Here is a 23,372-nt window from a genome sequence, read left to right as displayed (position 1 = left end):
TTAAAGCCTCCAAGGACTTTGTTTTCTTGGCCATTTCTCCCAAGCAGTAGGAAGAAAGAGAAACAAAAACAAACTTATCTCAAATGAAAGCAGGAGACCTCTCTACCCCCAAAGCACAATCAAGGAGCCTGTGAAACAGACAGCAGTGGTGGGCTGACCCAATAGAACCCCCACATGGCAGGGGAGCCCCATTTGAGTTTTTAAAAATTCACAGGCTCCAAAACACACACACACTCACACACACAAAAACCAATGGCCTTTGAAGGTCTGTGAACCTGGACTGGCTAGGCCCAGCACAGAGAGAGGAGGTTAATGCAGCTCCTCGCCCCTCCACCTCGCAAGGCAGGCCCTCACCTCAGACATGGAGTAGCCGGAGATCTCCACCACCGTGGCCGAGATCTTCTCAGGGCTCTGCTCCAGGCTGCCGTACTCCCGCACGAGGCAGCGCACGTTCACAGGGTGCAGGAACATGTGCTGCCCGTCCTCCGCTGAAGACAAGCAGACCCGTCACTCCACGTTCTCGGCCAGCCCTCAAGTCGGGGCCCTCCTCGTACCCAGCCCGACAGGCACAACAGGCCCAGCCACCCAGGATCTGTGCCGCTGCCTCACTCTGCTGAGAGAGCCAGACCGCGTCTCTGAAACATCCAGCGGCACCCAGCCGGCCCCCTCAGGGAGGCTCACCTTGGTAAAAGTAGTAACAAGGAGAGCTGCTCAGGTGTGTGACGCTTGGTTTGCTGACGGGTTCCTGCTGGCTGGACTCGGTACAAATGGTCCCTTCTCCAAGACTGTCTTCTGCTAACTCCAGGTCCTCACAGGGCTCTGACAACCCCTCAGGCTCTGGTTCAGACACTGTTTCCTCCTCCTCTACCACAGGGAGAGCAACAGGACGAGGAGGACCCAGAGGACAAACTTCGGTGGTGTCTTCATCAAAAGCAGACAGGTACTCCAGCACGCCCTGTTGGGACAAACTGCAGGTTACAGGAAGAACATGTGGCAAAGGCAAGAACCAAGCTCTCAAGGTCTATCTTAGCTGTCACTGACTTAACACTGCCGCGGAAAGAACAAACAGGGGACAGCACATAGGAAAACTTTTTAAATAATTTCTTTTAAAAAAAGCACATAGGAAATACTCATAGTTCCCTTTTCTCCAGATCTAACAGTGCCTACCAGCTGGAGAAGAATGGTGGCCACTAGACGGTAACAAGGACACCAACCTTCCTGGGTTGAAAAACAGACTCCTTCGCCAAGGGAGCCATCAGCACCAGTTGTTCCAGAGCAGCCACGACACCAGGGACCTCCCCTCTGCTTTCAGCCAATCCTGACAGAGCCTCTTCCCGAGCCTAGAACACCAGAGAGAAAACCAGAAATGTATTGAGTCTGAAGGACCAAAGTTTACAATGGCCCCTCGACAGGAGCAAAAGTTAAAAGGCAAAAAGGAAGAGTCTAAGTACTTAAAATTCTCAATCTTTAAAGAAAGCAGGAAGCAAAAGGTACCTGGTACTGCAATGGGATGGTATTCTGCTTAGCATCTCTGACGGTGATAATGACAACACTACACAAAAGCTTCCTGAACAGAAATTCAAGGACACAGAAGTGGTCTTCTAGTTTTTATGAACTAAGCTTAGAGAGAGAGAACCACTGGAGGAAACAAGGGTTTGTGCAACGCCCACCTCAACCTGGACAGATCTACTCATATGAAGCTTTCCTTCTCCCTGAAATGCATTTGAACTAATGCCCTGCATTACAGAAAGAAAATAAAAAGTAAATACAGAATCCTGCCCGAAGAGGACTTGTGAGTCAGAGAGAGAGGAATTCAAATACCAGCTTCACCTCTTACTACTTGTATGTCCTCAAGTAAATTACCTAACCCATGATTCCACTTTCCTCATCTGTGAAAGGGGTATCTGTTCTATCACACCCAGTTATGAAGCTACATGAGATAAATACAAGAGCAGTACGTCAGCACAGGGCCTGTCACAGGCCCTTTCATCAGGGCTTTCATTGTTCTAACAGATCAGTGATTCTCAGAGTGTGATCTGGGGGTGAGCAGCACCAGACTCCCCTGGAACTTGTTATAATGCAAATTATTAACTTTAATGAGCCTAGACCTACTGAATCAGTCTCTCAGGGCAGAGCCCAACACCTAGCGATTCTGCTGCCTCTTAAAGTTTAAGAACTCCTATTGTAGAGGACACAGGGCATAGGGAATTCTGTATCTGGATACTGCTGCTCCAAAACCCTCAGCAGGCATTGGTAGAGCCTGCTAGAGAGGCCATAATAATTTCTTCACAATGTTCCTTAAATAAAACATTTCCAAAAATTAATCCAGGCGCTTTCTTAAAAAACAAACGAAAGTCTATGTTGCTTAATTAAGGGCACAGCTAGGGCTTTCCTGGTGGTCCGGTGGTTAAGAATCCATGTGCCAATACAGAAGACACAGGTTCAATCCCTGGTCAGGGAAGATCCCACGTGCCACGGAGCAACTAAGCCTGTGCGCCACAACTATTGAAGCCCGGGCGCATTAGAGTCTGTGCTCAGCAACAAGAAAAGCCACTGCAATGAGAAGCCCACAAGCCTCAGTAGCCCCTCCTGGCCGCAACTACGGAAAAGCCCATGCACAGCAATGAAGACCCAGAACAGCCAAAAATAAATAAATTTTATAACCAAAAAAGAACACAGCTAATCTAAGAAACTCCAGCATTTTAAAATCACCCTGACTTGATCTTTTCAGTTCCAGGAAGCTCCTGAAAAACCACTAGGTCACCCTTTCCCTCCTATCACCAAAACCCAGAGCAAACCTGCTTTCTTAGCTACTCCCTGCTCATCATCTCAAACGTGGGTGGGGCTGAAGTAGCTAATTTCCAACCCCTGCCCCCACTTCCAGGGCTTCTCCTCACCTTTAGCTCCTGGATAGCTGCCTCAATAAAGCAGGACTCGGGCGTGTGCTTCTCCTCTGCCAGCTGTCGCTCCAGCGCTGCTTTCTCTTCCTGCACCACCCGGCACAGCACCTGCTCCTTGGAGGCCAGCAGCAGCTTGGAGTACTGGCTGTGCTGTTCATCTGCAACGCCAACGAGATTACAGAGAGGCAAAACTCAGAGCTCACGGCTGTGTAGCTAAATAGCAACTTTCATATACAGCTTTTTTTCTAAGGTGAAAATAGAATGACTTAGTGTATCTTCCTTAGAAGAAAAATATTTAGCAATGACCCTTAACTTGAAGTTTATAACTCTGACTCTGTAACACAAGAAAGCTATCCTAAGGAAACCAAAGATGTAGAAAAAAATTAATGTTCTGGGAATTCCCTGGTAGTCCATACTTTCACTGCTGAAGGTCTGGGTTCAATTCCTGGTTGGGAACTAAGATTCAAAAAGTAATATGATGCACACCCCAACCCCGCCCCGCAAAAAAAAAAAAAAAAAAAAAACAAACTTCAGTAACAGAAAAACTGCAACCAACTAGTAAGTCCAATAAAGAGACAGTGACATGATGGTATACTCATTAAAGAGAATTCTGCAGACATTAAAAATGCTTTTCTAAGAAGGAAGCATTTAGTGACATGGAGAAATATCCACATTACATTGGGGGGAAAAAAACAGATGCCAAACAAGAAAACAATTCCAATCTCACAAAAATATACAGGTATAGGAAAAAACTCTACAATTAACATTTTGGGGTACCTCTGGGTAAAAGGATCAAGGATGATTTACTTCCTTCACATCCATCTCCCATATTTTATGGACTTAACCCTGAGATAACTATTTACAAATCTGAATGTGTGTCCTTTTTCCTATACATTTATATATATCCACGTTCATAAATAAAGATCTAGATCTATTTTTTTTTTACCTTCTATATTGTGTTAGAAATGAAGATATATTCTAACGAGTAAGTTTCTTGTGGACATTTAGGTTGTTGCCAATTTCTATTATGACTGTAACAACAACAAAAAAACTGTAACAAAAAAATCCCAATACATGCTTTTTGGTACAAATGATTTCTTTACGATACTGAATCAAAGGTTGGGTCTATTTTATATACTATCTGCCCCCCTCACATATACACTAAAGGCTGTATCAATTTGAACTCCTACCAAGAACAAGAGTGCCCACTTCCCCACCCCTGCCAAAACCCAGCACAGGCATACTTCAGTGATATGCTTGTTTGGTTCCACTGTAATAAAGTAAGCATCACAATAAAGTAGGTCACTAATTTTTCTGTTTCCCAGTGCATGTAAGAGTTATTCTTACACTATTCTGTAGTCTATATGCTAGCAACAACATTCTGTCTAAACAATGTAGATACTTCAATTAAAAAACACTGTTAAAAAATGCTAACCATGGGCTTCCCTGGTGGTTCAATGGTAAGGAATCCACCTGCAAATGCAGGAGACACAGGCTCAATCCCTAGTCCGGGAAGATCCCACATGTCTCAGGGCAACTAAGCTCATATACCCCAGCCATTGAGCCTGTGCTCCAGAGCCTGGTAGCTGCACCTACTGAGCCCGTGTGCCACAACTACTGAAGCCTTAGCACCCTAGAGCATGTGCTCCACAACAAGAGAAGCCACCACAACGAGGGGCCCATGCACCGCAACCAGAGAAAAGCCCACGTAGCAGTGAAGACCCAGCACAGTCGAAAAGCAAAAAACTGCTAACCATCATCTGGCCATGCAGTGTTGCCAGAAACCTTCAATCCGTTAAAGCTGCATGTCCGTGAGGCACAGTAAAATGAGGTATGCCTGTATTTGCCTCATCCTGTGTCTGTGTGTCACTGTTACAGGCATTTGGATTTGCATTTGTGTAACTCTAGGCAAAGTTAAACCTCTGTAGATACTTGGGAGGTTATTCAGATATCCTCTCCTGGGAAATACTTTGCCACAGGCTCAGCCTATTCTTCTACTAGACTGTTAACTTATAGAACATCTGTATGTTCTAGACATTAATCAGTATTTTAAATGTGCAAATCTTCCCGTATTTATCACCTGTTGACTTTAAGGAGTTTTGCTGAATCTTAATTCTCATAAAATCAAATTTATCAATCTTTTATTTTATAGCATTGATGGTTTCAGCTTGGTTCAAACACCTTCCCAGGTAAAACCCCAAGGACTTATAAAGATATTTTCCTATATTTTCCTTTAAAAGTTTTGAATTTTGTTATTCTTGATTTTTCAATCCATCAGGAATTGATTTTTATGAATGTTATGAGATAGGGATCTAATTTTTTTCCATAAGAGTCAATTGTTTCAATACCATTTATTGAAAATCCTCTTTTGCCCAAAACTGAAATGTCACTTTAATGCTCATCTCCATTGGAATACAGAGAATACAACCCCTTGCACTTCCCTACCGTTAAGCACTGACCACACTCTAGGTCCAAATGCCTGGCTACCAGTCTGTCTCTTCAATTAGACTACCGAGTTCCTTGATGACGGGTGTCAAGACTGGCTGACTGTGGAATCCCCCCCAAACTGGGCACAGCACTAGATACTACTCAACAAAGCCTTATAATGTGTATTTTAATTTTTCATTTCACAAATGAACTGAACTCAAAATCAAGAGTTAAATCAGTTTCTGCAAACTTCACCCCCAACCTACTGGAATCCTATGTCTAATTTGGAAATGCTAGAAATGGCTACCTTAAAGGCTCAGTTATGACAGTAGAAAGACATACTCAAGTAGCCTTAACGGATATACCCACCATTATGTGTTCCTCAAATTAACCAAACTCACCTCCAAGATGAATAGGATGGTCTACATTCATCCACTTAGATTTGGGCAAGGCCACCAACACCCCTTTCTCCCTCTTCATCAGCTGCATTGTAATGGTATCGCCAACAACATACTGACGTGACTCTGTGGCAACAACACTGTAACATGGACATTCATATGTAGAAGGGCAAGCAGTTGGCAGACTGAGGTCTAATTTAGTAAACACCTCCATCTTACCTCTTTAGATCCTTCTTATGCACAGAACTGTAACAGATGGGACATTTACTCCAGGTCTTCTCACTCAGTGAAAGATAGTGCAGGATGCATGCCCAGCAGAAGATGTGTCCACAACGGGTTATCTTGGCTGCAGTAGGTGGATATAGGCATATTGGGCAAGATGGCACTTCATGGCTACAAATGCGCTGAAACAAACGTCACCACAGGTTAAACTGCTTTCAGAATGGACTAGGGACTGTCAAAGCCTCTTCCATCCCCCTCCTCATCCCTACACATCTCTAACACATCTTCATAATACTGTTCAACAGTGCAGGTATATGCAAAGAGCACCTCAAGCAAATCATTAAGGAAACCAAAATAATAACACAATAAAACCACCATATAACAGGTATTTTCGGGGTTTGGCATCAAAAGGAAAAAATGACAATCAATATAGATCCCATTAACAAAAGAAGACTTATATGTACACATACATAAAGGCAGGATACCCTGGTGGCTAAGATGGGAAAGAATCTGCCTGCAATGCAGGAAACCTGGGTTTGATCCCTGGGTCAGAAAGATCCCCTGGAGAAGGGAATGGCAACCCACTCCAGTGTTCTTGCCTGAAGAATCCCAGAGAGAGGAGCCTGGTGGGCTACAGTCCATGGAATCACAAAGAACTGGACACAACTGAGTGACTCACGCGCACGCACACACACATGCATGAAAAGGGTCTAGAAGTAATGTACCAGTTATGGCAGAAAGTGAAGAGGAACTAAAAAGCCTCTTGATGAAAGTGAAAGATGAAAGTGAAAGAGGAAAGTGAAAAAGCTGGCTTAAAGCTCAACATTCAGAAAACTAAGATCATGGCATCTGGTCCCATGACTTCATGGGAAATAGATGGGGGAACAGTGGAAACAGTGTCAGACTTTATTTTTTTGGGCTCCAAAATCACTGTAGATGGTGACTGCAGCCATGAAATTAAAAGACGCTTACTCCTTGGAAGAAAAGTTATGACCAACCTAGACAGCATATTCAAAAGCAGAGACATTACTTTGCCAACAAAGGTCCATCTAGTCAAGGCTATGGTTTTTCCAGTGGTCATGTATGGATATGAGAGTTGGATTGTGAAGAAAGCTGAGCGCCGAAGAATTGATGCTTTTGAACTGTGGTGCTGGAGAAGATTCCTTAGAGTCCCTTGGACTGCAAGGAGATCCAACCAGTCCATTCTGAAGGAGATCAGTCCTGGGTGTTCTTTGGAGGGAATGATGCTAAAGCTGAAGCTCCAGTACTCTGGCCACCTTATGTGAAAAGCTGACTCATTGGAAAAGACTGATGCTGGGAGGGATTGGGAGCAGGAGGAAAAGGGGACAACAGAGGATGAGATGGATGGATGGCATCACTGACTCGATGGACATGAGTTTGAGTGAACTCCGGGAGTTGGTGATGGACAGGGAGGCCTGGCATGCTGCGATTCATGGGGTTGCAAAGAGTCAGACACGACTGAGTGACTGAACTGAACTTCCAACAGGAGTCAGTGAGACTTCCACATTATGTCTGTTTTTTCCCTAAACCAATGCATATAGAACTTAAGTTTCATAGGCTTTCCATGTCACTTTCAGATGATTTTATGAATTTTCACAGTAATGAGAGTGCAGGCCTTAGAGTCTATCACTTTGAAAGGTATTCTACATCATATAACTACGAGTAACAAAGGGATACCCAGAGGCTGTAACTTCAAGAGAAGACAAATGCAGCAGTAGCTTGGACAGAAGTACAGCTGTGGGGCTCATTTCACCTGTCACAAGGCCAAGGCCAAATCTCATACTGATGACTACACATGGCTACCAATGAAGCAGTGTACATCCTATGAGCCCATGCAGGGTCAGGAGGATAACCGGAGTTCTCTATTCCCCTGCTTATGTCTTCCCAGAGGAGAGGAAGTAGCAGACAGGACTCTATTACCCTATTACCCTCCAATGCCTAGTCCTGCAGGAGCCAATTAGCAGAAAATCAACTTTAGACAAAACCAGCAGTGATCTCTGGAAAATGCCCACAGTAAGGCCAGACAGAAAGCTGGATCAGCAGCAAACTCAGCCAAAAGCTGCTTTCACCACGGTCCCGCTCTTGAGTTCACTCTGCCACTCTCAGCTCATAAGTTGAGCTGAACTACTCACCACTTGTTCCACAAAGTCCCAGTTGACTAAGGTATCAGGATCAGCAAAATGAACTGTGTAGTCTTGGTCTTCAGACACCACAAACTGGCAGCTAGAAACAGGGAGAGACAAGAAAGAGGCAGACTGTCAGAAATCACCAACAAGCCCTCAGCAGAAAGTCACCATCTCTTCACTTAGAAATCAAACGCAGGAATTAGCAGCCAGGGTTTGTGAGGCACTGAACTAGAACTTCAGCCTGAGTTCCAAGTCCTGGCTTTGGAGGGAATTCAAAGACTCAGCGGGTAGGAGTCCAAATCCATGAACTCAAGTTTCCTTGCTCCCAGGCCCAGCCAAGCTGCCTGCAGGCCCTCCCCTTGAACTAAAATTAGCCCAGACAGTGGCTCCATCAGCAAGAAGGAAGCCAGATGTCCTTCCTCACCACCAGAAACCTCCAGTCTTCAAGGCAGCAGCAAAGACTGTCCCCACTCAGTCATCTGAGTACCAGGACTTTTTGTTGTTGTTTGTTTGGGTTTTTGGGGGGGCCATGCAGTGTGGCTTGGGGATATCTCAGTTCCCCAATCAGGGATTTAACCCAGGCCACGTCACTGAAAGCCCAGAATCCTAACCACTATACCACCAGAAACTCCCACCAGTTTTTTACATAAAATACTAAATGGTTACTTCAGTCTAGACCCAAGGTCAAACTTTACATGAACTAAGGTCACACAAGAGGAAAATAAAAGAGAATCAGTATTTGAACAAATGCATGCCAAACACTCCAGCGTGGCATTCAATTCTCCCTTAAGTAATTCCTCCTCCTTTATATGTAAGAGGAACAACTGAATCGCAAAGTGGTTAGGTAAGTTACCCAAGGTCTAAAGCCAAAATAAGATTCAAATCTGGATTCAATTCCAAAGGAAACATTTTTACTACCTCATCACAATACTAAAGCATTAATTTATTTAAGTATTATATTCTTTTAAACACCAAGAACACACGCTTGAAACACATCTGTGTTTTCAAGACCAGGTGAGAAAGAGAGGGAGCAATCAACTCCCTTTCCACCTCTCCCACAGTTGCTTAAAGGAAGCCTCTCAGTACCACAAACACCCAGAGGCTCAATTTCACTCCCCTCCTAAGAGTAGAGGTACTCACTTGGCTTGCAAAAAGAGTTCCTTATTAAAAGGCTTATGCCCCCACTTGTTCCTTTTTCCCCAGCTGCCATGTCCGCTGCCTTCGAAATGACCAGCCTGGCCACGGGGTTCAAAAGTGAAATTCAACAAGTGGTTCAGGTTGATCTTCTTCGGACCAGAGAACTGGGCAGGGCTAAACTCTGCCCGTTGAGCCTCTGCTACCTAGAGAGAATGAGAGCAAAGCAGAGGATTTCCAGTTAGGATGACACTTGCTACATGACAGTAGAAGCCAGCACCCCTCCTCCTACACGGCTTAAACTATGAGCTAAGTAAAACACAGGCTTTTATTTAGTAAACAATCTTCCTAGGAGGGGTAATGAAAAGGCCACCCAAGATCTAGACAGGGGTGGAAAAAAAGAGCCTCTAACACACAATTACAGATACTTATAAACTATTTAGTCTACCCTAAGTGGCAATTAACCATTACATGACAAAACCCAGCATGAACTCCTCTAGCTATCTCGAAGCACAGAGATTTACTTACTGGATTAATGCTTCCACCGTCCCACAAGACTCCGATACTTTCACTCTTGCTAGTTACTTGCTCCCTGGTCTTTTTCTGGCCAACATTGAGTCTGTGGAACTACACTCTGGAGGCGGCCTGCAGGCAGCTGCTAACTACCAAAGGCTTCAGGATCTTGCCAGAGACCTCCCATCTAAGACACACACTGCTATTCACTGTTAATTAAAACTGACAGAATTAGAGCACGTAGGCAGACTAGCTCTGTGTCCAGAAATAAATCCAATCAGCACATTCCAAAACAGTTTAACAAGAAACCAGCTATGAGAAATGCCACTGCAGGCAGGGATGGAATCTTTATCATGCTGGGGCTTTTTCAGTCCACTTGACATTCCCAGACTGAAGTGGTACAGGTACCTGCTTTGAGTCAGTCAGTGCATTTTCTAACCCCACTTTTCCACTTAAATTTCAAAAGCACTTGCCCCTGTCACTAAATCCTAGTAAACAGTTGCCTTACAAGACTATATACCATTACATGAGTCTCCTATTATGCTTTAGTATCGGATGCAGACTGTTCATGGCTTTTCCAGTGCTAACAAAATAATGCTACAATAAATACACTTGACAGATCTTTGTGCACAAATATTTGAGTGCCTACGATTATTTCTTTTGAATGTATAGTAGGAATTATTGAATCAAAGGAAATTCAAATTTAAGGGTTTTGCTGCTTATTAGTATATATGCAGCACTTGCACATACGTGATAAAGAAATCTAAAGAGTACAAGATAGGACACAAAGATACCTTCCATTCCAGAGGCAACCAATATACCCTCTTGAGATCTTTTATGCTTATGGAATCAGAGCATATGACCTTTATGATTGAATACAGCAGCACAAGATATAGTCAGACAAGCTCTTATAGTAACAATATATCTTCGGAATCAACACTCCACACACACACACACCTCCACCCCATCACTGTTGATGTAACTCACCACAGGAAGCACAGGACTTCCTGGTCATCCCTTATCTCTTACTCCCTAGATTCTCATCTCCAATTGGCTCCACTTCCCCTAATCAGTCTTCTACTCCAATGCCCCAAACTTGGTTAAGAGCTTGTGTTCACTCAACAAAACCCCCCACATTCTCATCCTCTAACTTCATCTTTTTACTCTAACTGGCCCCCCGTCTCTGACACTGCCCATCATAACTCCTGATTGCAACTTCCAACCTGTCGCCTCTCGGTTCCTTGACATCTTCTCCTCTGGTCTGCTTACCCTCTACCCTACCTCTGCTACACACTCCCATGAGCACCCCACCTAGAGCTGGACTGTCCGATGAAGCAGCCACTGCTATCCAGGCACGTTGGCTACTGAGCATTTGGTATGTGGCCAGTACCACATTGTGAAACAGCATTTTAGCTATATGGGATTACCTATATTAACATTAATTTCACTGTTTTTACTGTTTTACTGTGGCAACTAGAAAGCTGTTACATATGTGGCTTATTTAGCCTTTCATTTTTTTTTGCACTGGAGGACAATTGCTCTAAAATGTTGTGTTGGTTTCTCCTGTACAACAACATGAATCATCCGTAAGTATACAGCTACCTCTTCCCTCTTGAGCCTCCCTCCCTCCCCTCCCCCAATGGCTTAGCATCTCAACTGGACGGCACTGCTCTACAGTCCAGACCGTGGTGGTAACAATTCCACCTCTTCCACCATCATAGCTTTGAGCACTCTACCAGAATCTCACTCCTTTCCCGCTTGTTTCTGTTAGTTCTGATTCTCACAACAATTTCACCTCCACTGGGATCTCCAAACCAGTGATCCAATCCCCTTCTCCCCAAAGTTTTTTTCCTTGGCTCTGATTTCACGATCCATTGCCCCATTCTCTTTGATGACTGTACTCATCTGGCGAAACTTACCCCTGATTAATCCACACCAGCATCAGAGCAAGTAAACACGGCTGAAGCTGTGCTGTGCCAACCACACCATGCCAACCAGCCTCAGTAAAGCAGACTTTTGTGCGGCCCAGCAGTCACACTACAATCCAATTACACTTCTGTGCTCCACTGATTCCCCCTGGTCCCCGACACGACTCCTCCAGTCCTCAGGTTTCCAAACCTTCTCTCTCAGCTCCTCTTTGATATGCCTCTGACACAGTAAGAACAATTACAGAACTCCTAGGCCTTCTTTCCAGTCACCTGCCTTCCTCTATTACTGTGGATGAACTGGGGAAGCTCTTAAGCCAATTCCTTGCTTTCAGCAACTCTCTCCCTTTTCTCTCCATCACCTTTTCCCTCTCACCAGAACAATTCCCTGAGCAGACGTATGCTGCAATTTCTTGAACCTTAAAGTCTCTTTTGTGCTCACATTCCCCTGAAGCCACTGCCTCACCTCTCTGGTCCCCTACAAGAGCAAAACCACTAGAAAGTAATTATCTAAACTTGCTCTTTCTTCTTCCCATTCTCTCTAAATCTATGTCAATCAGGTTTTTGTCCTCGCCCACTCCACCAAGCTTCCCTGTTGGCTCAGAGGTTAAAGTGTCTGCCTGGAATGCGGGAGACCCAGGTTCGATCCCTGGGCCGGGAAGATCCCCTGGAGAAGGAAATGGCAACCCACTCCAGTACTTTTGCCTGGAGAATCCCATGGAGGGAGGAGCCTGGTAGGCTACAGTCCATGGGGTCGCAAAGAGTCGGACACGACTAAGCGACTTCACTTTCACTCCACCAAAGCAGCATAAGGCCAACAACCTAATCCACCGTCATATTTCCAAATCTAATGGTCAGCTTTCCAACTCAATCTTCTTACCTAGCCTAGAAGCACAAGACAAAAACTGATCACTTTCTCCAAACGGTTTTTAGTTCTCTTTCTCCTGTTTTGCAAGTTCCTTATCATCTGACTCCAGGCTCAGTCCTTGAATCCACTCCGTTTTTGCAACACTCACTCCTTCGTGATCACACTTAGTTTCACAGCTGCAAACACCAAGTGTACCTGGTCAGCTCTCTAGCCAAGGTCTTCTCCTCGAACTCTAGACTCAGTTACTAAGAGCCTAGCTATACTTAGAGATCCAATAGACAACACTTCTAAATGAAGTTCTTTATCTCAACACCCCGTGTTTCCTCCCCAGCCCAAAACTTGTACCTCTTGAAACTGCCCCCATTTCAGCACATGGTACCTGAATTGGGCTCCTGTCAAAAACATTAGTCACTATTTCTCTGCTCAGACCCCACATCTAGTCTATTTAAAAATTCTGCTGGCTCTTTCTGCAAATATCTCGTCTACTCATCTCTAATCATTATCACTCTGTTTCAATCACTAGAACCAGGGATACCTTAATAAGCTCCTAACCAGTCTCCCTGTTCCCACTCTCCCCTTTAAACTCAAGGGCACGTTCGTTACCTTACTTCTCTTCTGAAGCCAACAGCTTCCCATCTCTCTGAACAAAAGCCAATGTCCTTCGAGGGCCCATGTGATCTGGCCCCTCTCTCCCTTTCTGGCTTCATTTCCACTTCCCCATCCACGGCAGCCTGCCTGCTTTGCCTTGAACGCAGCAGAAATGCTACCGCCTCTGGTCCTATGCGCATGTAAACTCGCTGCCTAACACACCCTTCCTCAAAACTGCACTGTGTGCTCCTGGCTTCCCTCAGGACTCAGAATCCTCAGGGCAGCTTTCCTCACTCACCTCCTAAAACATGTCTTTAATACTCTCTATCCCTCTCCCTCTCAGTCTACTGTTCTTCAATTTAATAAGCACTTACCATTATATTTATTACAAGACGATCTGTCTCCCCAAACTAAAATATAAACCCCACCCAATGTTGTATTTCAAGCTCTAAATGGTATTTAGTGCACAGTTAGTAAGGAATAAATCTCTGGTGAATGAATGAATTATCCCATGAGTGCATCCATTAAATCTTATTCTATACCAGCTACACAGTATGGAATGTTATGTATGACACACAGTATGGAACAGCAGGATAATATATTTAACCAATAATATATTTAACTTTGATAGCAGTTAGGCTGTTTCCTAAATCATGCAATTACAATGTGGCAGTGAACCCCCTTGTACATAAGTCTTCATGCACTTTCAGAAGATATCTAAGGAACTCCTAGATACCTGGGACTGCTAGATACTATACATGGTTCAGATGGTAAAGAAACCACCTGCAATGCAGGAGACTCAGTTTCAACCCCTAGGTCATGGAAGATCCTCTGAAGAAGGGAATGGCTACCCACTCCAGTATTCCTGCCTGGAGAATTCCATGGACAGAAGAGCCTGGTGGACTTTAGTTCATGAGGTCGCAAAGGGTCAACCGCCACACTTTCACTTCACTTCATATGGCAAATTAATGTCATTAAGTAATGCTATTTTATTATCTAAATATTCCAAAGGGTACCTACAAATCAAGAGTAGTAATAAAAGGTTGATACAAATTAAGGTACCCTAAACTTGCTACAGAGCACATCAGAGGATGAGATGGCTGGATGGCATCACCATGCAATGAACGTGAACTTGGCCAAACTCCGGGAGATGGTGGAGGACAGGGAAGCCTGGCGTGCTGAAGGCCATGCAGTCACAAAGAGTCGGACACCACTGGGGCACTGAGCAACAACAACAAATTTGCTACAATGTCTCACAATCCATGATTATAATGTCTTCTTCCTCTAAGGAAATTTTCATAATCTTTAAGAGAAGAAAGGAGGCAAAGTTCCAAAGCAAGTTAACCCTCAACTACTCAAGACTGCTCCTCTGGCTCTTCAACTACTCAGACAGTCTGAGAAGTGGGGACCTCTTGCTCCACATCTTCTCCAACCACTAATAAACTGGGGGCCGGGGAGTCAGACCTCATGCTTCTCATGCTCTAGAAAGGACATTCTAAAATTCCATACCTCATCTCGTCTTCCACCATTAAAAGAAGAGCTAAAGAGTTTGCTGCTGCCGCCGCCCCTTTGAGGAGGCATCTTATTAAAAGTTTTGCTTTTCTGTGAATTGGAGCGACGGGACTGGTTGATAAAATTTTCATTTTTGGGGTAGGAAGGTTCACGTTTGCGATTGTAACGCTTGGATCCACTTGAGTTCTTTCCATCTGAAAGCAATAAATGTGAAAAAATTAGTTAAGAAACGATACACATACTTGGCCAATTACCCTCCACCTCCCAACGAAATTGTGTTTAAACAAGGGTAAACGGGCCCTTCCATGACCTCCAAGAAATCTGGGTTGGCCCAGACCATTAGTGCTTTGGACAAGACATTACACAGTAAGGTGGATTTCCTTTTTTATTTTAATGAAGCCTAAAGGGTCCCTCCCTCATAAGGGACACACTACAGATCAAAGCCGTAGACTCAGTTCACAATGTCTTTCTTTATAACAGAGCTTAACCACTGCTCTTGCAAAAGTCCATTCAGACACAGTAATAGAAAAGGAACAGGAAAAAGTCTGTCTATATCAGGAAAAAGTACTTTATCCAGAGGCAGGAAAAAAACCATTCTTCTTAAATTACTGCAGCACAGCTAGATCCTATACTGCAATGGTGTGGTCTAGTTTCCAGCACATATATATTCCAGAGGCACAAAAACAAAACAATAATTACATAATGTTTTAAAGGTCAAACTGAGAGGCTACTAAATTCATAAACGAAGGACTCTAACAGTATATCAGCCTAAGTTATATCCTCTTAAAAACTGCTTCCTGCTTTTTCTTCTCCAGTTACCAGAACATATGTTCAATTTTGGAATTCAGAAGGAAAAAATTTGCCAGTGCCCACAGAATACCAAACTATAGTGTTTAATTTCCTTTTAGTCTCCATTTTATACACTCATCACACACTTCCATAAAATGATAAGCATATAAGATATAGTGTCTTCCACTTATTAACCCATGAGCTATTTCATGCAGCCCTAGGCTTCAAAAGCAAGATTAATGGCCACACTGTACCTACTGTATGCTTACATACATACATACATAACATAACCAATTTGCTTTGTAGCTTTTGACTGCAACTCTTTGTGACCCCATAGACTGTAGCTCGCCAGGCTCCTCTGTTCATGGAATTTTCCAGACAAGAATACTGGAGTAGGTTGCCATTTCCTTCTCCAAGGGACCTGACTCAGGGATTGAACCCACATCTCTGGCATCTCCTGCAGGGCAAGTGGATTCTTTTACCATGATGCCATCAACAGTATTGGGAGCCTCTTCATACACAGACCTGTGCACATGATTATGTCAAAGTCTCAAAGCAGAATTAGCAGATGAAGTACGATCATAAAGCCTTTTACAAACTCAAGTTGCTTTCTAGAATCACCATACCAGTTTATTTATATTCTAACAACACTACAAAAGAGAATATCTTACTACACTATAATACTGAGTTGGATAAACTTTGCTAAATTCAAAGGTCAAACTAATTTGTTTTAAACGTGAATTTCTGAAGACTAGCAGCAAACATTTTTTCTATTAACCGTTTGTATTTTGTGTAAAGACTTCATTTGTATTTTTTGCCCCATTTTTTTCTACTGGGGAGCTGAACTGCATAGATTATTTCATCTCAAATTGAACAAAGAACCCTGGCCAGACACAGTTAACATGTGCCAAAGTTTACCAGCTTAAAGGGGGGCAAAATAAAACCTGAGAACCACACCAAGTAAGAAAAGGTGGATAAAGGTAGAAGGAACCCAGATTAGTCTTTGGACCAAAAAAAAAAAAAGACTAATTTTTTCTTGTCCCTTTAATACGCACTCCAGTTTGCCTTATTTCAACGTAGAGATCTGACCAAATCAATTCTGCACACTAATTCAATGGCTTTAAAAGCAAACGCAGGACTTCTGGTTCAAGATGGTGGAGCAGAAGGACGTGCATTCCTCTTCCCTGGCAAGAGCACCAAACGGCAATTAGCTGTTGAACAACCATCAACAGGGGGACGCTGGAACCCACCAAAAAAAGATACCCCACGTCCAAAGACAAAGAAGAAGCCACAGTGAGACGGTAGGAGGGGCACAATCACGATAAACTCAAATCCCATATGTACCTATGGGTGGGTGACCCACAGACTGGAAAACAGTAATAACAAAGAAGTTCTCGCAGTGCTGTGAAGATTCTGAACCCCAAGTCAGGCTTCTCAGTCTGGGGATCCGGCAAAGGAACTGGGAATCCCCAGGAAATCTGACCTTGCAGGCCAGCAGCATTTGATTATAGGACTCCCACACGACTGTCGGAAACAGAGACTCCAGTATCAGAGGGCAGAAACAAAATTTTGCACTGACCAAGACTCAGAGGAGAGGAGCAGTTACCCCACAGGAGACTGAGCCAGAACTACCTGCTAGTGTTGGAGGGCCTCCTGTGGAGCATGGGTTGGCAGGGGCTCACCACAGGGACAGGGGCACTGGAAGGTCCCCCCTGGAGTAAACCTTCTTGGAGTTTGCCATTAACCCGTAGAGCCCGCTGACCGCAGGGCTGGGTTGCCTCAGGCCGAACAACTACCTGGGAAGGAGTGCAACCCCACCAATCAACAGATAATTGAATTAAAGCTTTATTTAGCAAGGCCCTACCCACCAGAGCAAGACCCAGTTTTTCCCATCACCAGTCCCTCGCCCATCAGGAAGGTTACACAAGCCTCTTAGCCTCATCCATCAGAGGGCAGACAGAAGAAGCAAGAAGCACCATCTCACAGGAGCTAAAACAAAAACCATATTACAGAAAGTTAATTATGATGAAAAAGCAGAAAGTTATGTCCCAGAAGAAGGGATAAGATAAAACTCCAGAAAAACAACTAAATGAAGTGGAGATAGGCAACCTTCTAGAAAAAGAATTCAGAATAATGAGAGTGAAGATAATCCAGGATCTCGGGAAAAGAATAGAGACAAAGATTAAGATATGAGAAATGTTTACCAAAGACCTAGAAGAACTAAAGATCAAAGAGATGAATAATACACTACAAGGAATCAACAGCAGAGTAACTGGGGCAGAATGGATAAATGACCCGGAGGACAGAATGGTGGAAATCACTGCCACAGAACAGAATATAGAAAAAAGAATGAAAAGAAATGAAGACAGCCTAAGAGACCTCTGGGACAACATTAAACGCACCAACATTCACATTATAGGGGTCCCAGGAAGAGAAGAGAAAGGATCTGAGAAAATATCTGAAGAGATAAGAGCTGAAAACTTCCCGAACATGGGAAAGGAAATAGTCAACCAAGTCCAGGAAGTATAGAGAGTCCCATGCAGTATAAACCCAAGGAGGAACACATGGAGACACAAAGAAATCAAACTGACAAAAATCAAAGATAGAGATAAAATACTAAAAGCAACAAGGGAAAAGCTATAAACAACATAAACTCCCATCAGGCTATCAGCTGATTTCTCAAGAGAAACTCTACAAATCAGATGAGAATGGTGGGATACATTTAAAGTGATGAAAGGGAAGAACCTACAACCAAAAAGACTCCACCCCGCAAGACTCTCCTTCAGATTTGATGGAGAAATCAAAAGCTTTCCAGACAAGCAAAAGTTAAGAGAAGTCAGCACCACCAAACCAGTTTTCCAACAGACGCTCAAGGAACTTCTCTAGGCAGGAAACAAAAAAGAAGGAAAAGACCTACAGAAAATAAACCCCAAACAATTAAGGAAACGGTAATAGGATCATACACATATATAATATAATATAAATACCTTAAATGTAAATGGACTAAATGCACCAACCAAAAGACACAGACCAACTGGGTGGATGCAAACATGCGCATGTATGCACTCCCACTTACCACAGCACTCTGCTTGGCCCCCTCCAAGTTGTAGGTAATTATACTGTTAAGTTAATCATGTTCTCATTATGGCCTGCAACTGTAATTATCTCTCATTTTTTCTCTAGCTATTGATTGTGAAAACTGATTCAGAATTTTCTTGAAAACTTTTGAAAAATACTAACGCTCAGGTACTGCTTTTTTCTCCAGAGCTCCAGATATGTTTCTAGTGAGCAGTCATGTTTAAACTGGACTACATAATGATGTTTTACTTTTATCTAATTTGTTTCATTTTTCTATTTCATATTCAGTGCTCCCATTTCATTTAGTTTATGTTCTTCAATTTCTCTCTCTCTTTTTCTGTTTTTTCTCAAGCCTTTATCAAGTGTAGTAGAAAAGCTTTTGTATATACATATATAAATATGTATAATATATATACTTTAGAAAACTTACCAATTTTTGCCTAACTAAAAAAGTTATGACATTTGACTCCACTTGTTTTAGTATGAATAGAATGCTAGATTACTAATTAAAAAATAGATATGCAACAAAGCTTTACTATATAGCATAGGGAACTACAGTCAATATCTTGTAACAACCCATGATGGAAAATAATTTTAAAAAATAACATGTGTGTTTGTATAACTGAACCACCTTGCCGTGCACCTGAAACATTCTAAGTCATCTATACTTCAATAATTTTTTTCTTTTAATTTAACAGAAACAGAGAAAACAGAAGTTGGAGGGACAATTAATGAAATCCACTAGGCTTACCCTCAAACTTTAAGGAGGTGGTTCATTTCAACGTCAAGAAGACTCCAGCATGAGCCTCAGAAACTACAAATCCTCACCCCCCATAGTTTAATCCTGTTTATGTTAAAATGTACAATTAATAGAAACATGTCTGCAAAGACAACACAGCAGGCTGTTGATGACAGTAACCTTTGGGAAACAAAACTATTCACTTTGGCCTAATACAATGGTTCTCAATCCAATCCTGACAGTTGGCAGGAATCACAGAGATGAGCTTTTAAGGGATTCTTGTGCTGAGGCCTCACCCTCTAAGATTCTGACTAAAAAAACAGTCTTACTGTTCTGTATAATAATCATTTGGATAATGATTAGTACTTAGTAACTATAAGTACCTAGAAGAAATTATTTCTAACAAGATGACCAGCTTCTTTACAGCATACTAAATAAATCCAAAGTGAAGCATATCCTCAGACAAAAGGAAATGGTAGCTGACAAACCAGAGTCCAAATTTTGAAAGCAACCACCTCACACTCAGTTTGCCAGCAACACAGAAAATAAATGAGACGTACGCCATCCTCTTCAAACCTGACCGAACAGTCCTGCGAGACGGCAGCACTACAAACAGAGAACAGATGGTCCAAGAAACACTGCCAGGCCTAGGGTTCACTCCTGTCTGTCACCTTTTAATCCCAGTCAGGGAAAGTGACGAGAGTTTAATCTTAAATTAGAATTTAAGAACTAGACTTTTACCTACTATTGCAGTTAGCAACAGTTACTGTCAAACATGGCCCTCGGTAGTAACACCTAGAAGGTGAGGCTTCAAATCTCATACAAATTTTGCCTTGCTCTCAACCCATGGAATTAGTTCATAGTAACATTTCAAATAAACAGAGAATTCACAAGGGTATAGAACTCCAGCTAACTTTACCGTGAAAATAAGTGAGGTTTTATGAAGAGGACAGGCATATACAGAAGACATATGTTCCCCAAACCTTACTATCCAAGACTATTTCAGATGACCTGGCATTCGACCCTGTTGTTTCCAAAACTTAACAAATTTAGACTGTGCAGATTTAGGTAAAGTCAGGTTCTACACTGTAAGGGCTCAAGAAAGCAAGCTAGCACTCTGAAGAAGGGCTGTTTTCATTTCTCTACTTGTTACCACACTGGGAAGGAAAGTTTCGTAACGCTTACAGAACTCCTCTCTGACAGTAAAAACTGCTGCTGCTGCCGCTAAGTTGCTTCAGTCGTGTCTGACTCTGTGCGACCCCACAGATGGCAACCCACCAGGCTCCCCCATCCCTGGGATTCTCCAGGCAAGAGTACTGGAGTGGATTGCCATTTCCTTCTCCAATGCATGAAAGTGAAAAGTGAGAGTGAAGTCGCTCAGTCATGTCAGACTCTTCGCGACCCTATGGACTACAGCCCACCAGGCTCCTCCACCCATGGGATTTTCCAGGCAAGAGTACTGGAGTGGGCTGCCATTGCCTTCTCCGACAGTGAAAACTGCTCACTCCTAAAACATTTCAACAACTGACCACATGAAGATTCATGATTTTAGTTGCTAAAACCAAATCTTTCATCTTATATTTACCTACAGGTATGAAGTCAGATGGACAGGGAAGCCTGGCGTGCTGCAGTCCATGGGGTCGCAAAGTCAGACACGACTGAATGACTGAACAACAACAATGAAGTCAGACATCTATAGTGAGAGGCTGGCTCTTATCTCTAGAGCCAGGCTACAGGGAGCTAAAGATTGAAGGAACAGTCAGGCCTGGGCCCCAGAGATAAAACTCAAGAGTGTTGTTTTTGAGGTGTCCTATAGGCAACTTGCCAGAATCTTCATGTGAATAACTTGGGGGTTGAACTTGGCCTCCCTTCTATGATAGGAGATAGCAATGAGGTGATCTGCTTTAGATTTTGGAAAACAGTCAAACTAAAGCTCCTAGGACAAACATATTCTCTGTTGAAAGTTTTAGATTTCAAAGTGGTTGTTCTCAGTCCTGGCTGCATAAGAGAAATCACCTGCAGAAACTTTTAAAACTATGGATGTCAGGGCCCAACCCAGACCTAAGAATCCGAAAGAACTGCTACAGAATATTCCCACATATACTTAAAAAAAAAAGGTCCTTAGGAGATTCTAATGCATACCCAGAGCTGAGAACTGCCAAAAACTACTGTCGAGACACATTCCAAACCGGACCATTAGTTAAATGGCTCAAATTCAGCACTCAGGATCCCAGAGTCAACAAGAGACTTGAAAACTTAATCGGTGTGTCTCAGCTGTTCCACATTTCCCTCCAACAAAGGTCTCTTCAGGTAAAAGGAAGCGTATCTCAATTTCTTCCCCATTACCAAATCACAACCCATAAAGTTTTCAGTGAAAAAAATTGGCATTATCAGCATTCCTAGTTGTAACAGGTGGCACAACCTAGAGGTCAGAATACCAGCCAGGAAATTTCTGCTGCTGATTCATACTGTAGCCACAAGCAGACTGCTTACCCATCATCCAGAGTGGTTGACAAGCACCTCCAGAGGGGCAGCATATGGTTTACTACAGAATCCACTGATAACAAACTGACTCCAGCTGAAATTAGTCATTCTGAATGAAAGGAAGGGGGTGGGGCAGATACCAGGAACATGCATATGTCAGTAAGTCACACGCCTGCTAAGTGTATTCAGGAATATTGCCTGGGATTTCCTAGGAACTTACTTGGACAAGCACTCTAAGCCCTGGTTTTCTTATCAGTTAAAACAGGGTTAATCCTCTCTCCTCCCTCCTCATTGGGTGTAAGAATTAAGAGAAAACTTCTGTAAAATGCCTACCATGGTGGCTGGCACACAGTTACTACTGTCATTTGAAAGTCTTTCCTGTTTTTTTTTGGAAAGCCTACTGTTACAGCTTGCAAACTCTTGTAACTTCCCTAAATGGTGTTTACTGAAGGTTTCAGGTCACCTCAATTTTCAAATCCATCTAAACCTCCAGGTCCATTTACAGCTCAAAGGCTTTCTTCAAGGTAGATTACCACCAGCCACCTGGCTTCTGGTACCAGAAGAGGAAGAGGGTCAGGACAGTGCTTCATATTGCCAACCTCAAAATAACTGCTTCATAATACCTGACCTTCCTTTAACCTCCATGGCAGTACCATCCCCCACCCAGGAAGATGGAGCAAGAACCTGGCTCTGGGCCAGGGTCCATCGTTTGCCCATAGAGAGCCAGGTCTCTCTCTTGCCTTTTTTTTGCTTTCTTTGCTCTTTCTAAACAACCTTCCCCAAACTCTAACCCACCTCTCTCGTCTGGGCCACATTACTGGGATATTCACTGTTGAACATTCTTAGAACTACATTCTTAACCCTACTGGAACAAAACTGTAGGAAGAGAGCCAAGAAAAGAAGTATTATGTGACTGTTTGAAGCAATTAATCAAAGCAAAGAAACTGGTACGCCAATCTGGCCAGAAAGATCAAGTAAATCCTGGTAGCCAAACTGACTTATTTCCTGTGTACATGAAGGACAAACTTAAGCCAATCACTGGAACAAAACCTCAAGTATATTAATCATGTAACTAGGAAGCAAATAACCATTTATGACAGGCATGGTTTAGAGACTAGAAACCAAAGTTTTTTTTTTTTTTCTCATGGCAAGCAGGGAAAGGGAAGCGGAAAAGGGAATTAAATAGTTAAAAACGGAAAAACTTGTTCTTGTTACTTTAGTGACAGAAAGACAAGTTATGTCTTTTCACCTTTCCCTTTTCTTCCTTCAACCTAGTACTCAAACTCAAGAGTTCCTTTCAACAATTTCCAGCTGAATAAAGTACATCAAGTGTTGAATCAGCTTTTGAAATCCTACAGAAAACCTTTTACGGAATTACGCTGAATTTGAATCTAGTGTTTTGTTAGAGTGGCCACCTAGAAGTCACTGAGTAAGAGGCTCTGAGTGGTATCTGCTGTGGTAGCACTGGTCTTCGCTGCAATGTTCTTAAGGCAGAATATGCTATGAAGAATTCTATTTAGCTACAGACCTATCCTTCCTTTTTGCTAAGGGAATATATTAATAAATAATAGTCAGAAAAGTAGGCAATAGCAATGGCAAACATTCAAGCTCTCTCATAAACACATTAAACAAAAACTAATGCTACAGG

The 23,372-nt window shown here is 43.0% G+C and overlaps 1 protein-coding gene across 7 annotated transcripts in view; it reads right to left on the bottom strand.

The window, feature by feature from the left end:
* Window positions 1-23,372, bottom strand: part of RNF10 (ring finger protein 10) — a 57,817-nt gene that overhangs the window by 8,411 nt on the left and 26,034 nt on the right. For all 7 annotated transcript variants that reach the window (XM_060401266.1, XM_015101675.4, XM_060401271.1 and 4 more), the window contains 9 exons: window positions 14,632-14,828; window positions 9,235-9,434; window positions 8,101-8,191; window positions 5,945-6,129; window positions 5,729-5,865; window positions 2,898-3,058; window positions 1,215-1,340; window positions 682-955; window positions 355-488 (listed from right to left, as the gene is read on the bottom strand). In XM_060401266.1, coding sequence (XP_060257249.1) covers window positions 355-488; window positions 682-955; window positions 1,215-1,340; window positions 2,898-3,058; window positions 5,729-5,865; window positions 5,945-6,129; window positions 8,101-8,191; window positions 9,235-9,434; window positions 14,632-14,828 — 1,505 coding nt within the window. The remainder of the gene's footprint in view (window positions 1-354; window positions 489-681; window positions 956-1,214; window positions 1,341-2,897; window positions 3,059-5,728; window positions 5,866-5,944; window positions 6,130-8,100; window positions 8,192-9,234; window positions 9,435-14,631; window positions 14,829-23,372) is intronic.

Source organism: Ovis aries, chromosome 17 (genome assembly GCF_016772045.2).
Source record: "Ovis aries strain OAR_USU_Benz2616 breed Rambouillet chromosome 17, ARS-UI_Ramb_v3.0, whole genome shotgun sequence".
Lineage (NCBI taxonomy): Eukaryota > Metazoa > Chordata > Mammalia > Artiodactyla > Bovidae > Ovis > Ovis aries.
The sequence above is the reverse complement of the archived record's forward strand: the minus strand, read 5'-3'. Positions and strand labels throughout refer to the sequence as shown.